Here is a 14,070-nt window from a genome sequence, read left to right on the forward strand (position 1 = left end):
CATAATGTGTCCAAAGTATGATAGTTTGAGCCTGGCCATTCACCTGCTAAGTCCTGCATACTACCCAGCCAGTGTAAAAGGCATTGTTACAGAGGCTACTTGAAAAGTTGGCAATCCTAACCACCTCTGAACTTCAGGGGAACTTTGGCAGTGGCTTCTGATGCAGCGTGAGGAGTGTGACTAAGGGGCTTTGGATCTTTGGACCTCTTGATCGCTTTGGATCTTGGCTTCTTTTGCATTTATTAGCTGCTTCATGTAGAGCCCTTGTTTTTGTCATAGCACAGTGCAGCTGGGCCGGTCCCTGTGCAAATATCTCCTGATGGTGAGTTCACCATCAGAGCTGCACACTCTTGGAAGGTTCTCTTGCTATAGTCTCTTCATTATGATCAATAGTGATGGAATCCAGAGGTTGGGACTAGCCCATCCACCAAACAGTTTGAGCAGCTCTTGTTAGGCATCCAGTGACTAGTGAGTTAGGATTCCCTTGACTTGACTCCCACTGTCCTAGCCATTGCCAGGTCCCATGCTTCATTCGCAGCGAGCCATTTTGCTGATTTGGGTGAGAAGGAGGTTGCAGAAATTAAAGGAACCCAATAAGGGGTTATTCCAAACATACTGATTTTATGGGGATTTTAATGTAGCAAGGGCCCCAAGAATTTCCTGTTGGAGGTTCCTAGCACCTCTCACAGAACTGCAGTTGCCAGAGTATCCTAGCATAAGGGAGTTACAGTTACAGGCCCTCCTCAACTTACAAACTCCCGATTACAAACAAGGCTCCGACTTATAAACAAGGCTCCATAATGCAACATATTGAATTAAGAAACTCCCCAACTTAAATGCCAACTGCACATACAAACAAGTAATCATTCTTGGGAACTATATGCATTCCGAGTTATGGACACTGACTTACAATCAAACTTTTGGAACACGGCCTGTTTGTAAGTTGGGGGACTTCCTGTATACCAATTTAGGTCTGTGCTGCAGGCCTGGCCTGTGCCACTTGCAATCTGTCAACACAATGCCAGGGATCTAAATCATTTTATAAACTTCAGCATCAGCTTGCCCACAGCTCCAGTAGAGTCTGCATCAATCCTTTTATTTCTAGAGAACAGGAGCTTCTGTCTCACCCCATTTTTGCCCTGAAAACCTCATGCCCTCCCCACTTCCCATTTTTCCTGTGTTTTGCTGTAGATGATTATACCAGCATCTCCAACAAGCCATGTGATCTCCAGTGCACCACCAGGAGTGGAGAGAGACAGCTGATGGCACGAGCCCAGGATGGCACAACATGCAAGGACAGGACCTACCAAGGGGTCTGCATTAATGGGAAGTGTGAGGTAAAACCCTGGGAGGAAGGGCTCATTTGTGACCAATAGGAGTTTTGCCTTTGGAACTAGGATGCTACTTAGGACTGGGGTGTGTAGATTCCTTGACTCAGTAAAGCTACCAGCTAGTACTGAAACACAGTTAAGACCATAAGAACTACCCTTCTAGAGCAGACCAAAGGTCTTTCTTGGCCTGTTTCCCACAGTGTTCAGCCAGGTGCTTTTAGGAAGCCCACAAGCAGTACATGAAGGCAACAGCCCTCCTGTACTGTCCCACGCACCACAACTGGTATCCAGAGGTACACAGTCTCTGAACATGGATGTTCCATCGAGCTCTTGTAAGTGGTAGCTATTGATAGACCTTTCCTCCATGAATGTGTTTTTAATCCCCTGCGAAAGCCACATAAATAAGTCCTTTCATAGTTGCGTAAATTGAGTGTCCTTTCAAGCAGTTTCATTGGGTGACCCCGAGCTCTAGTATAAGGGTACCATACCATGCATACTTCTGTAAGCCTTTGTTGTGCTCTGAATCCTATGCACACCTTCCCGGGAGGAAGCCTTATTGAGCACAGTGGGACAAAAGAATGACTTGTGCCGCAAAACCTGTGGATGTTTATTCAGAAATAAAGGTATTATTTTTTTCTGAAGAGACCCAAACACTTTTCCTTGTAGGGAAGGTGCACTGTACAACCATCTCCAAAGAGAGGGGGAAGGATAAGGAGCCGTGGGTGGAGGTGTGGCAGGGATAGAAGCTGGGGTGTTTATTATTTCTAAAGCACCATCAAGCACTTTACAGAGCAACATAAACAAAATGCCTGCAATTTAAATGTAGACATAAGGCAGGGGTGTACAACTCAAACGTCCCAGGGGGCCAGAAACAACCATGGTGATGTATGGGTTGGGGAGGGGGGGGCGCAAAGTCAATTTTCAGTGCACTGATTATTGCTGTAAAGTTAATTATAAAGATAAATATTAAAGCAATTACTAGTTAGAGTTAGGTCCTTCCCCACCCCCGGGGCCCCACAATTTTAACCAAGGATAGTGGCCAGAAAATAAGGCTTGTCCTTGCTCAGTCAGTGGGCAACGGACTGTTCCAGCTCCACACAAATGCCAAATTTTGGGGCTCCTGCTGTTGCTGGCTACCTGGCCATTAAAATTGTCCCGACAGGCTGGATCAGGCCCCCAGGCCTTTTGTTGTGCAGGGGGGCTGACATAAGGGGTAGCAGTAGGTAGAGGAGAAGGGGAGGAGAGGCAAGGGTCACAACGGATGGATGCACACAAAGCAGTTCTACATATTTGGGTTTAGTTTCAGCTGGGAAGGAGGCTTCAAGCCTTCACAGAAGAGAGGGGTTTATAACTGGGGTACAAGTAAGCTCAGTGTTGATTAGGCTCAAAGGGAAGGTTTTAAACTCTAAGCCTGCCTCCTCTTTCTCTCCCAGCCAATAGGGTGTGATGGCAGCCTCTATTCTTCCCAGGTGATGGACCGGTGCCGGGTGTGCGGAGGAGATGGGAGCACTTGCTACCGGGTCTCGGGCAGTTTCCGAAAGGGGATCTCACAGTTAGGTACACTTTGCTAACAGCTACTTCAGCTATTTTCTTCTACACGCGTTCTTCTAACCAGGGACATGACAAAAAAGGCTTCTTGAGCGTTCTCCCAAACCTTACATCAAAATCACCCCCAAGGCTGAGCGTGCAGGATGGCTTGAAGTATTAATATAATGAATGTCTGGATGCTAATCTGTGCAAGGAGTTGTGGGACTGAATCGTGTGGTCTAAGCCCTTTCACTCCATGTGACAGTATATGCAAACGTGCAACAAAATTCCAGCAACTGCTTCTGGTAGGAAAGCGCCGCCTTAGGAGGGAGCGATTTGGAGCAGAGAAAAGGGATTAAGTGAGGTGCTTCACTGCTTGACTACTTGGTGCTTTTGTACTGCAAGCTGCTTACTGTACATAGGAACATAGGGAGCTGCTTTATACCAAGTCAAACCATTGGTCCATCTAGCACAGTATGGCCTACACTGGCAGTGGTTTCTCCAAGGTTGCAGGCAGGAGTTTTTCCCAGCCCTTCCTGGAGATTCAGAGCTTGAACCTGAATTCTTCTGCATGCAAAGCAGATGCTGTGCCACTGAGCTATGGCTCCATCTCCACCCTTGGGTTCCTGATGGTTGTATGCTTACCTTTGCAAACACACATCTGGAATCCTGTCAGGGGGAAACAGCTGGAGGAGAATGCTCTTCAGTGGGAAACCAGCAAGTGGGTGGGCGGGGAGGAGGGTTAAGCATCACTTCTCTGCTCCAGATCTGCCCTTCCTGAAGCAGCAGCTTCTTATAAGAAATGGTTGTTGGTGGCTCGTTAAACATGTTTGTGTGTAACTTGTATTTCTGTTCCGAAACAGTTTGACAATGTTAATAGCCAGCTCAGTCAAGAAGAATGTAGTTCCTATTCTTTCAAGGGAAGTTAGATTCTGTCTTATAGTAAGTGATTCAAGTCACAAGGATTTTTTTTGTAAATGTACCTACTTTTGTCTGCACACCCCACATGTGTTCCAAAATTTGGAAATGTGACTGGGAAATAGCAACAGGAGGCAGTGGGAAGAGAGGGGTAGGTAAGGTAAGGACAGAAGACGGGTATGTGGGTAGGGGAGCATGCATGGAAGGTCAGAAGCTTGAGTCAGAAAGTGATGCATGGAACTGAAGCAGTACTGTGTGAGCACCGCCCCCCGCCCCCCCCCCCCCCACAGCCCCTGCTCTGAATGGGCTAGAAACTTGTTAAAAGGAACACTTAAAGAGAGAGGACACTAAGGAATCCTGGTCCTTCAGGGGATGCTAGATTTTGCACAGACTCACACAGGGATGCAGTTACCAAAGCTACTGTCTAACACAAGCAGCCGGGGCTGTGGTTCTTCCAGACATCACTGCAACACTAGATGGGGGTAGAGTGCCACAATGTGTGCATAGTTACATTTTTGTGTTGCTTTGTTTAAAGAGAAGCAGCATTAAATCCCAAGGTGTCTGCCTTTTAAATGGGAACAAAGGCTACCTCCATCTCACCCACCCACAACTAAAATCAGACAGTGCTTTTTTAGGAAGTCCTATCCCATGTCCATGTTGAAATCCCACATTCTACCTGCACATGTGGCTCAGAATAGCCAGGAGCTAAGCTGCTTCAGGTTCCTGTTGCATCAGTCTGTTGAAGGGGCCTTTTCTTGTGGCTGACAATGTTATCCTAGGCAAGCCACTGAAGGCAGGCATCCCCTTCTTCTGTATGCCTTGCATCCAGACCCATGTTACAAGCAGGGCATCAGGGGAGGGAGGGAGCAAAAGATGCAGCCTGTCTCCAACACACTTTGCAAAACTCATTGTAAATAGCTACATATGTGGACTGGGGAACCAACTAGGGATGTGCACGAACCGGTCCGGAGGCCATGATAGAGGCTTCCAAACTGGTTCGAACGTGGCCTGGTCCGGTGCCGGCAGGGGTCTCCCTTTAAGGTGAGGGAGTTGCACTTACACCTCCTGCTGCTTTTTGCCAGCCAGTGCTCCATTTTTTGGAAATGATTTTGGGGCGGCAGCGTTCCTCCCTGGTGCCCCTGCCCCTGTTGTTAGCCGGAAATACCAGAAGTAACAAGCACGTGTGTGCCCACCGCCGCACACGCCCGCTGCTCACGTTGCACATTGCGTGTGCACGTTGCGTGCATGACGTGCGCATGTAACATGCAGTGCGCATGGTGGCTAGCACACACACACACTTGTTACTTCTGGTATTTCCTGCTAACAACGGGGGCAGGGGCGGCAGGGAGGAACGCTGCCGCCCCAAAATTGTTTCCAAAAAGCGGAGCAGCAGTGGGGGGAAAGCAGCGGGAGGGGTAAGTGCACACACACACACACCCCGGTTAAAGAGAGACCCCCTCTGGTGCCAAACCGCGCCTCCACGGTTCCATGCACATCCCTAGAACCAACCACTGCATGCTTAGTGTCAGGAAACTTGGCACAAGCACAAGGAAGGGGTTAACTGGGAACCACGTTCCCAGGGAGATGAAGCAGGAAGCCAAGCCCTCTAACCTGGAGATGCCAGGAACCTGGGACCTCTCACTTGCAAAGCATGTGCTCTTTCCCACTGAGTGGTGGTATCTTCCTCTACCAAACTCACTGCTACAGGGTGCATCTCTCCAGTTGTCCCAAGGCAGCCATGTATTCAAAGACCTTTCCTGGGGAATGTCTGATCCTCTTATCATACAGATTTTCAGGGAGCAATTGAGTTTCTTCCCTGCAACATTTCCCCCTTTTTTGCATGATGCATACCAATGGCAGCTAAAGCGGAAGTGATTTCAGCCTAAGACCATAAATAATTTGTGCTCTGAACAAGACTGGTTGGCACAGAAAGGAACTCTGATTTCCTAGGACCTAAGAAAGCACAACTTAAATCCCATTTTGCACAAAGGACTCTTGATATAGTTACTTAGAACTGCATACAGAGCCCAAACACACTCAACCAAAACAGAGATACTGCTTTACAGAGTGATGTCAGAGTCATTTCATCCAATTTTGGGTTTCTGATTTTTCCTTTTGGTGCCTGTTTTTCAGGATATGTGTTCATCACCAACATCCCTGCTGGTGCTACAGACATTCTTATTATTGAACGAAGGAAAACAGAGAACATCCTGGGTAAGCAATGGAGAAGAATATCCTGGGTAGGCAGTGGAGAAGAATGTTCCCCTGGGGCACGTTTGGCCCACAATGGGAAGAAGAGAGTGCTTAATTAACTTAATTGCAGTGTGTGAGTGTGTGCGCATACCCCCTAAGGAGCATTTGCAAGATCACACTCTTATTCTGGATCTGGATCTGTTAAGAGTAAACACTGTTCCTTGGTTCCAGTTTCAGAGGCATAAGAGATGATTAAAACATTGTAATTAGGGATGTGCAAAACATTTTGACTCGAAATGAACCGTTTCAAGTGTTTTGAGCTTGAAACAACCTTTGGGGCCTGTTCGGAACAAAACAACATCATTTTGATTCAAGCGCCATTTTGGAGGTCTGTGTTTCCCTGACTGATTAGTTTTCTGGCACTAGCTTCTGACCCTATGGAGGTTTGGGGGGAAAGATTAAAAATTTGTTAAAAATCACCCATTTCTTTTGTGGGTTGGGTGGTAGGTAGCACCTACAACCCAACCCACTTTGGTGCCTCTAGGAGCTACCCATGTGGAACAATTGGGTATTTTGAGTTTCCTCATTGTTCCCTTTGGCTGAAACACTCAAAATGTTTTGAGTTTTTTTTTCATCAAAACAACCGGCCGACCACTGTTTTGATGAAATGTTTCTGTGACCTGTGTTTTGTTTTGAGCTCAAAACAAAATGCAAAATCCACTTCGTGCACATCCCTAATTGTAATCACAGAGCTTTTCATCAAGATCTTTTTAAAACCACAAATTCACTACCTTTGAATAAACCCCAGCCACCTTCTCAGTCACCTTCTCAGTGGTGTCTTTATGAAACTCTTTCAGGACATGCCTCTATGGACCAGTTTCTCAGCTGAAGTGGATTAATTTGGTGTGTTTTGCTGAAGTAGATTAATTTGGTCTCTGACTTAGATTTGGGATTATATCTAAGTGGGACTTTTGAAGGCAGGTGGAGAGAGATGCATCTAGGGCAGACGCATGTAGAGCACCCAGTGCGGACAGGCATATAATCCTTACAAACTCCCCCTTACGAAGATGTGGCAGGTTTAGGGAGTCATGGTCTGTGGAAAGTTTTAACCAAAAGAAAAAAGAAAAAAGTTAACAGAATATATAGTGTAGAAGAAGAGCACATGCCATGCATGTGGAAAGTCCCAAGTACTATCTTGCGCATCTCTAGTTAAAAGGATCTCAAGTACCAACATCTGGGAAAGATGGACCAATGGGCTGTCACAGGTAACCTCCTACCTACATATGCCAAATTACATGCTGAATGCCTGATCCCATGTTTGCTGATGTGTTGAGTACACACAGTGCCACACTCACCTCCCTGCAGTGGTTACTGCCCTTAGAAGCAGTGCCATGAATGCAAAATGTGGATGGGGGTGTGGCTTGCTCAGTGCTCTCTATCAGGGGTGGGCAGACAGAAGACTTTGGGGAGCTTTTTTTTTTTTAACCAAAGCTTTAGGAGCTACCAGCACAAAATAGCAGCTTGGGGTGGCTAAGCCAGTCACAAATGCCAGATTGTACAAAAGTTTACCTTGACGGAATAAGGCATTTTGATATCGAACCCTCTGAACTCCAGGAGAGTTTTGCTGCCTGAGGAGGAGAGTTTTGTGGCAGAAGAAGCTGGAGAGAAATCAGTGGGAGAGAAAGTAAAGGAAACCCTGTTCACTCAGAGAGATTAAAAATCCGAAGTGAGGGCCACCATGCCCTCACTCAGCCAGGCAATCAGATTTGCAGTATTGGCTGAAAAGTAAGGGAGGGATAAGCAGGCCCTCAAACCTGGAGAGCTACTTAAGATAAGCCTGAGAGCTCCCTTAGCCCACCCCTGCTCTAGATGCTCTCAAGTTGCTCTGTTTGTCACAGGACTACTCTGCTCCATGCAGTGCTTCTGAGGAGAAGCATATTCCCAAGCAATGGGATTAGCATCTGTTGGGGGCAATATGCTAAATCATTGTAAACCGCTTAGAGAGCTCCGGCTATAAAGTGGTATATAAATGTAAGTGCTATTGCTATCGCTAATGTGTAACTAGGGCCAGAATTTGAGTTGAGCAAGTACGTGGGAGCAGCTGAGAAGCCCCTTGGGCTGGACTGAGCTTCTGGGCTTCCTGTTGTTGTTGTTGTTGTTGTTAATTCGATTTCTATACCGCCCTTCCAAAAATGGCTCAGGGCGGTTTACAAAGAGAAATAATAAATAAATAAGATGGCTCCCTGTCCCCAAAGGGCTCACATTATAAAAAGAAACATAAGACACACACCAGCAACAGTCACTGGAGTCCTGTGCTGGGGGTGGATAGGGCCAGTTACTCTCCCCCTGCTAAATAAAGAGAATCACCATGGTAAAAGGTGCCTCTTTGCCCAGTTAGCAGGGTTCCAGTTGCCTGTTTCTAGCTTACTGTCTGCATGGGAGATGTTTCTTTGCCTTTAACTCACCCTCTGTCTCTTTGGTAGCCCTAGCTGATGAATCTGGGCACTTCTTCTTCAATGGGAATTCTGCTATTGACAATCCACAAAACTTCCGAGTGGCCGGCACCGTGTTTAAATACCGCCGGCCTTCCAACCTTCACTCTGATGGCCTAGAGTACATTATTGCCCAAGGGCCCACCAACCAGTCCCTCAATGCCATGGTAAGTAAGGGCGGCTTTGTGACTTGGTTGCTTTCTTCAGATATGCAGTCAAAGGGACCTGGGTGCCGGATCCTGAGTGACACAGGCTTCAAATGGACTGAATCAATTCCCCTTACTTCCAAATCCTCCCCTGCAAAAAGAGTACTTGCTCCTTTTTCATAAATTTCAGTTTGAATGAGAAGGTTATTACACACATGTTATTACACACTTTGAATATGACATATTGTAAAGTTCTGGGCTGATAGATATTTCCGCCCCCCCAGGAAATCTGTGAGGCCCTGTAAGATAAAAGTTCTGAGTACCAGGCAAGTAGCTAAGGAGTTAATGGGGGGGGGGGAATCAAGGGAAAGAAAGGCCTCTGTGGAGGGTAGTGGTTTCCTCACTCTACTTCTTGGGATTCAGCCACAACCTTCAGATCCTCTGAGCCCCTAAGACAAAGTCCAGTACCAGCACCTTTTCATATTTGATGTCAAATGCTGAGGTACCACTGCATCAGATGCTGATGTACCACTGCATAATCCTGTTTGGAGGCTGTGGAGGGCTGCATACCTGCCAACATGTCCTTATGTTCCCATTCATCTGAATGGGGAAATAGGTACATGCTGGCAGGTATGGGCCTGTTGAAGCTGGGCTGGATTGCCAGCTCACCTCCATACAGCCTAGCAGCAACTTTGTTTGAACAAGTTTATGGTCCCACCAAGCTAAAAGTTAGTCTGGGCTGCCTTGGAGGACAGTTTGGCTGCTGCCTGGGAGAGGCAAGTCTCCCCACCACCAATTTCTAGTCTCCATGTATGAGCTGCTGGTACCAAGGAGCTAGTTCATTAGGCTGGTCAATCCCTAACACATACTCATACGCACTCTAAGAGCTGTTTCCTGATAATCTGTCTTGTATACAAGTCTTCAAATTTGCCCCCACTGTACAATGTACACTGCTCTGGGCTCCTTGGAGGAAGAGCAGGATAGAAATGTAATAAATAATAAACAAATCAGTTTTATGTACAATTTCCAGCATAAGTTTATGTGTGGGAAAGCAGCTGTTTCCAACGAGGAATCAATACCCACCTCTGGGGTCTGGCCATCAAATCCCACTCATGGCCATGTTTTAGGAACCCAACACCATCTCTCTCAAGCTCTCATATTTATCAGCAAGCAGGCTTCCCTTATTTTCTTCCAGACCAGACTTTCTTGCCTGCTGTCAGGTGGTCATAATTATTTTAGATGAATTAACAAGGAGTATGTGATTCAGGACAGCATGTGCAAGCAGATGTTGCTGGACTGACTGTCGTGTTGCAGATGGTATAAGGCAAGGCAAATTGCATGTTTGAATGCTCCCCTGTGTCAACCTTGTAACTCTAGGACAGCTTATTAGTCAGGTAAGTTCCAGCACTGTAATGAATCTTGTTATAATCAGCCAGCTGTACATCGGCCATTGTTCAATATGCTCGCAGGCCACTAAGCAAAGGGTGGGGAGGAGTGATCCAGTGGGATTTAAATCCAGTGGGATTTATCCAGAGTGGAAGAAGGTTCCAGGCAGAAAAGGTTGGGCTGGCTGGCTGGCTAGAATAGGCTTTTATGTATTGATCTGGCAAGGTCCAAAGCTCAACAGAGCCCTTATATCCAAGCAGGGCCTGATGACTATCAGAGCCCCACTTCTCAAACAAGGCTGCAGGGGGATCTAAAAGGACAGCACACTGGCTTGGATTATGCACTCTCTTGCTATTGACTGGCCTCCGGCAGTGCCCGGCTTGTTCTCCATGCGGACAAGGAGAGCAAGCAGCTCTGGGTAGTTTCGGAACCTATCTTCCCAGCGGTCTTTGGCGGTTCCCTTTCTGACTCTAGATCTGGAAGCTCTGGGATCTGCTGGGCAGACAATTCTGGCTGGAGCTTGTTATGAGAGCTCAGAGGGTTTGGAGAGGAACCAGATCACAACTCAATGGCATCTTAGACTGTAGGAATGATAGTTCCAGTGAATTAAAAGGTCATCGTTTTCTTTTTCTTTGTTGAACGCAGTACTATAACTTTAATGGGAAAGTGCCCCACGTAACATATGACTACACGGTGCCAAGGGCACTGCTGCCAGCCCTTCAGACAGTCCCTCCTGCCATCAAGATGCCTCTCTACCTTCACTTACCGGAGCCCAGCCACAGTCACCGAGATGGCATTCCATCCATTCCTCAAGACCTCAATGGCACTTGGATCTCTCTCGCGCCAGATGATGTAGGGGAACGTTTCCCACAGGGAGAAGAGCATAGAGGTGTGGCCTTCAATAGTCAGAACTTCTTCCCAAGTAATTCTACTGCTCAAGGCAGGAGCTGGGGCTGGAAACATAGGACAGAGGAGGAAAGGTTGGGGTTCCAAGTCCGACGAGTCTACCATGCAAATAGAGCCAGTGAAGACGGAGAGGAGACGGCAGGCAGAGAAACAGATTTGGGTCAGTATTTTTTCTTGTCTGTTTTCTCAAGTGTGTGCAGCATTGGGTTCCTTTTGCTCCCGTATGTAGCTAGTTGGGCATTTGCTGCAGATGCTGCATCTAGGAAAATGCAAAACCTGTGCTCACATTGTACAGATTTCTTTATTTATACCCTGCTTTATACTTGACCTGATATTCAGATTTTGGGGGTGAAAGTTGGAAACTTGGATTTTGTTTTGTTAAGGAGAAACATAAGGGGAATTTGGGGGATTTTGTTTTGTTAAAAGGACAGGTGTGAGGATGGGTAAAAAAGCACATATTTAGAGAACCTGAGAGGGAGCAAAGTAGCCATTGCAACTGAAATAATTTTGCTGAATTTAACATTTATTAAAAATTTGAAAGTTGAGATATGAGTTCCAAAATTCAATTCACTGCCGTCTGAGTTGTCATAAAATGTAAACATTGAGAAACAGAAGCACAAACACCTATTCATATATTGCAGCAGTGATATAGGAAGATGCTGAAAGGCATCATCTCATACTGCGTGGGAGGAGGCAATGGTAAACCCCTCCTGTATTCTACCAAAGACCACCACAGGGCTCTGTGGGCGCCAGGAGTCGAAATTGACTTGACGGCACACTTACCTTGAGAAGGGTTGCCCAAGCTATTTACATTATCAAAATGATCCTGCCAAGCTGAAGCATTATATTACTGAACAGCATGTAGTCTGGAAAGCGCCCTGGTGGGTTTTTATGGACACTGCTTACACATCTTATTTCTGCAATCATAAGGGTAAGAAACTCATTTTTTTAAAACCACTGAAAGAGAGTCTCTTCTGTTTAGACTGTACTAGCTACTAGATTACATACAGAATTGCTCAAATGCCAGATCACATAAGAAGGATTTCCTTGCCAATATACAAGGTCGAATGAGCGTAATTCCATGTCCCTTTGGGGAGCAAATGCTTTTAATTGGAGAGGTGATAAACTGAGAGTCATTAGAGATGGAATAGTTTTCTGGGTGTTGAAGTTCACTGTCATCCATTTTCTTTTAGCTCTCAGACTCAATCAGATTACAACCAGCACAGCCATGCCCCCTGGTGCAGCAAGGCCTGAATTCCAAGAGACTGGCAGGATTGGGCCATCCAGGCTTCGTCTCTTCAGGAAATTGTGTCTCCAGGATCCACAAAATGCTGCTTTTTGTAGGGAATTGCACTATCTGTTGGTCAAGCTGGGGAGGAAGAACTCAACGGAGGGGTTTTGGAGCGGCTCATTGGTAGGCTTGCCAGAAGGACTACACAAGCAACCTGTGGATAAGAACTTTCTAGAGAGCGAGAATGCTGAAGCCTATGCAGTGGATGAAGCAACAAATGACACTGTGATGGCAACATCTTCCAAACCCAGTTCCAGTTCCAGCCTTCAGACGGGCTTTGGAAACAAACACTTCTCAGAACCTCTTCAGTCTCCTGACACCGAAAGGTGAGATGGGAAAGGAGCATGTTTCCTAGAGGAGAGAGGGACAAACGCTCTCCTGGGTTGAAGACAGATACTTGTTTGTTTATATTATATTTGTGCATTGGCCTTTTATCAATTGGTTCCAAGGCAATGCACAGCGATACAGATTTAAATACACAGTACAAAAACATTAAAACAGCAGTAAAACACCAAACAAACAAAAAGCACAGCAACCAGCCAACAAAACAAGTCCAGAGGAAAATCAAATTAATCTGGGTCCTATGTAGAGAAAACTCAGACTCCTGAGGCCTCCCCCACTTGCCTAAGGTCTCAAGTAGAAAGAGAACGTGCAGGGAGTTCCTCAGACAAAATGTGAGTCTGACTTCCTCTCAGACTCTCACCTTGAATGACATCTGTACATACCAGTGTATTGTGTCTTGCACCTACATCTCGTGTTTCAGACAGGCTTCTCACCTTATAATTTTATTTTCATTTTGTAAGGCATACATAGACATTTATGGATTTATCACATGCACATATGTCAGTTTATCCATTCACCCCTTGCTTTGCTTACAAACTGTATTTGTATACTGCCTTTCCCCAAGGTATTCAAGGCTGTTTACAATTTAGAAATATAAAACCACAACAAAACATTATAAAAATTAAAACAGAGTTGTTTCAGGCCATTGGCAATCCCTTCAGGAGCTAAAAGCATGAGTTCCGGAGTCGGAGTGCTGCTGTTTACCTTCCCTTCAAGATCTTCCCTACAGATCTTCAAGTAGACCCTGGGAAAGGGGTTGCTTCAGCCATCCTCTCAGATTAGACGTGGTCTATATAGGATCAAAACAGATGAAAAGGGTTCCCTGACCTTAACTGGATTGCTGGGGAACAGGAGGTGCCATCACAGGCACCAGCCAATCAGTGCTGCTTATAGATCACTTGTGCTGCAGACTTGCAAAACTGACCCCCCCCCTCCCCAGAGCTCAGTTCTGCAGAGGAAAGGTACATTTCCACTGAATGCTGTGAAGATGTTTCCAAATCAGCCCTATTCTAACTGTGTTTTGTCTGTCTTTACTCTTGTTATATGACTCCACTGAATTTAACTGAGAGGTTTCTTATTTATACCATTGGTCTTTCTCCTTCCACAGATTAAGTGCTGCCTTTGTGATATAATGATTCTGAATTCAGATGGTGGAAAAGAGAATCAAACCCAGCATCCTTTAATATGTGGATTTAAGAGTGATGGATTTGTAGACTGGATGCCTTGTGGTGGAACTGGCAACTAAACTCCATGAAATAAGTCCACCCCCTGACTGCTGGAATCCCCAGACTTAGATCTTTGTGAATGTCCTTAGAAAATTTATAACCTGTGGGACCCTTAGAATAACTTGTTAGGCTGTTGGGCCTAAAGCAGCATTTTCCATACTTCTAACTGCTAAGATACTGTACACTTAAGCTGCAATCTTGTATGCACTTGCTTGGGAGGAAATCCCATGGACCTTGATAGGACTTCCTTCCAAGAAATATGCATAGGATTGTGCTGTGAGTGTTTGACTTCAAGCTGAAGTCATGCTTCAG

The 14,070-nt window shown here is 46.0% G+C and overlaps 1 protein-coding gene across 3 annotated transcripts in view; it reads left to right on the forward strand.

Moving 5' to 3' along the window:
• Nucleotides 1–14,070, forward strand: part of LOC128325126 (ADAMTS-like protein 2) — a 54,547-nt gene that overhangs the window by 7,207 nt on the left and 33,270 nt on the right. For all 3 annotated transcript variants that reach the window (XR_008307275.1, XM_053250606.1, XM_053250605.1), the window contains 6 exons: nt 1,192–1,337; nt 2,765–2,888; nt 5,910–5,990; nt 8,453–8,628; nt 10,639–11,059; nt 12,093–12,516. Coding sequence is in view for 2 of the 3 variants with exons in the window: in XM_053250605.1 (XP_053106580.1) it covers nt 1,192–1,337; nt 2,765–2,888; nt 5,910–5,990; nt 8,453–8,628; nt 10,639–11,059; nt 12,093–12,516 (1,372 nt within the window). In the remaining variant the exon portion in view is untranslated. The remainder of the gene's footprint in view (nt 1–1,191; nt 1,338–2,764; nt 2,889–5,909; nt 5,991–8,452; nt 8,629–10,638; nt 11,060–12,092; nt 12,517–14,070) is intronic.

The sequence above is a fragment of the Hemicordylus capensis genome, chromosome 4 (genome assembly GCF_027244095.1).
Source record: "Hemicordylus capensis ecotype Gifberg chromosome 4, rHemCap1.1.pri, whole genome shotgun sequence".
NCBI lineage: Eukaryota > Metazoa > Chordata > Lepidosauria > Squamata > Cordylidae > Hemicordylus > Hemicordylus capensis.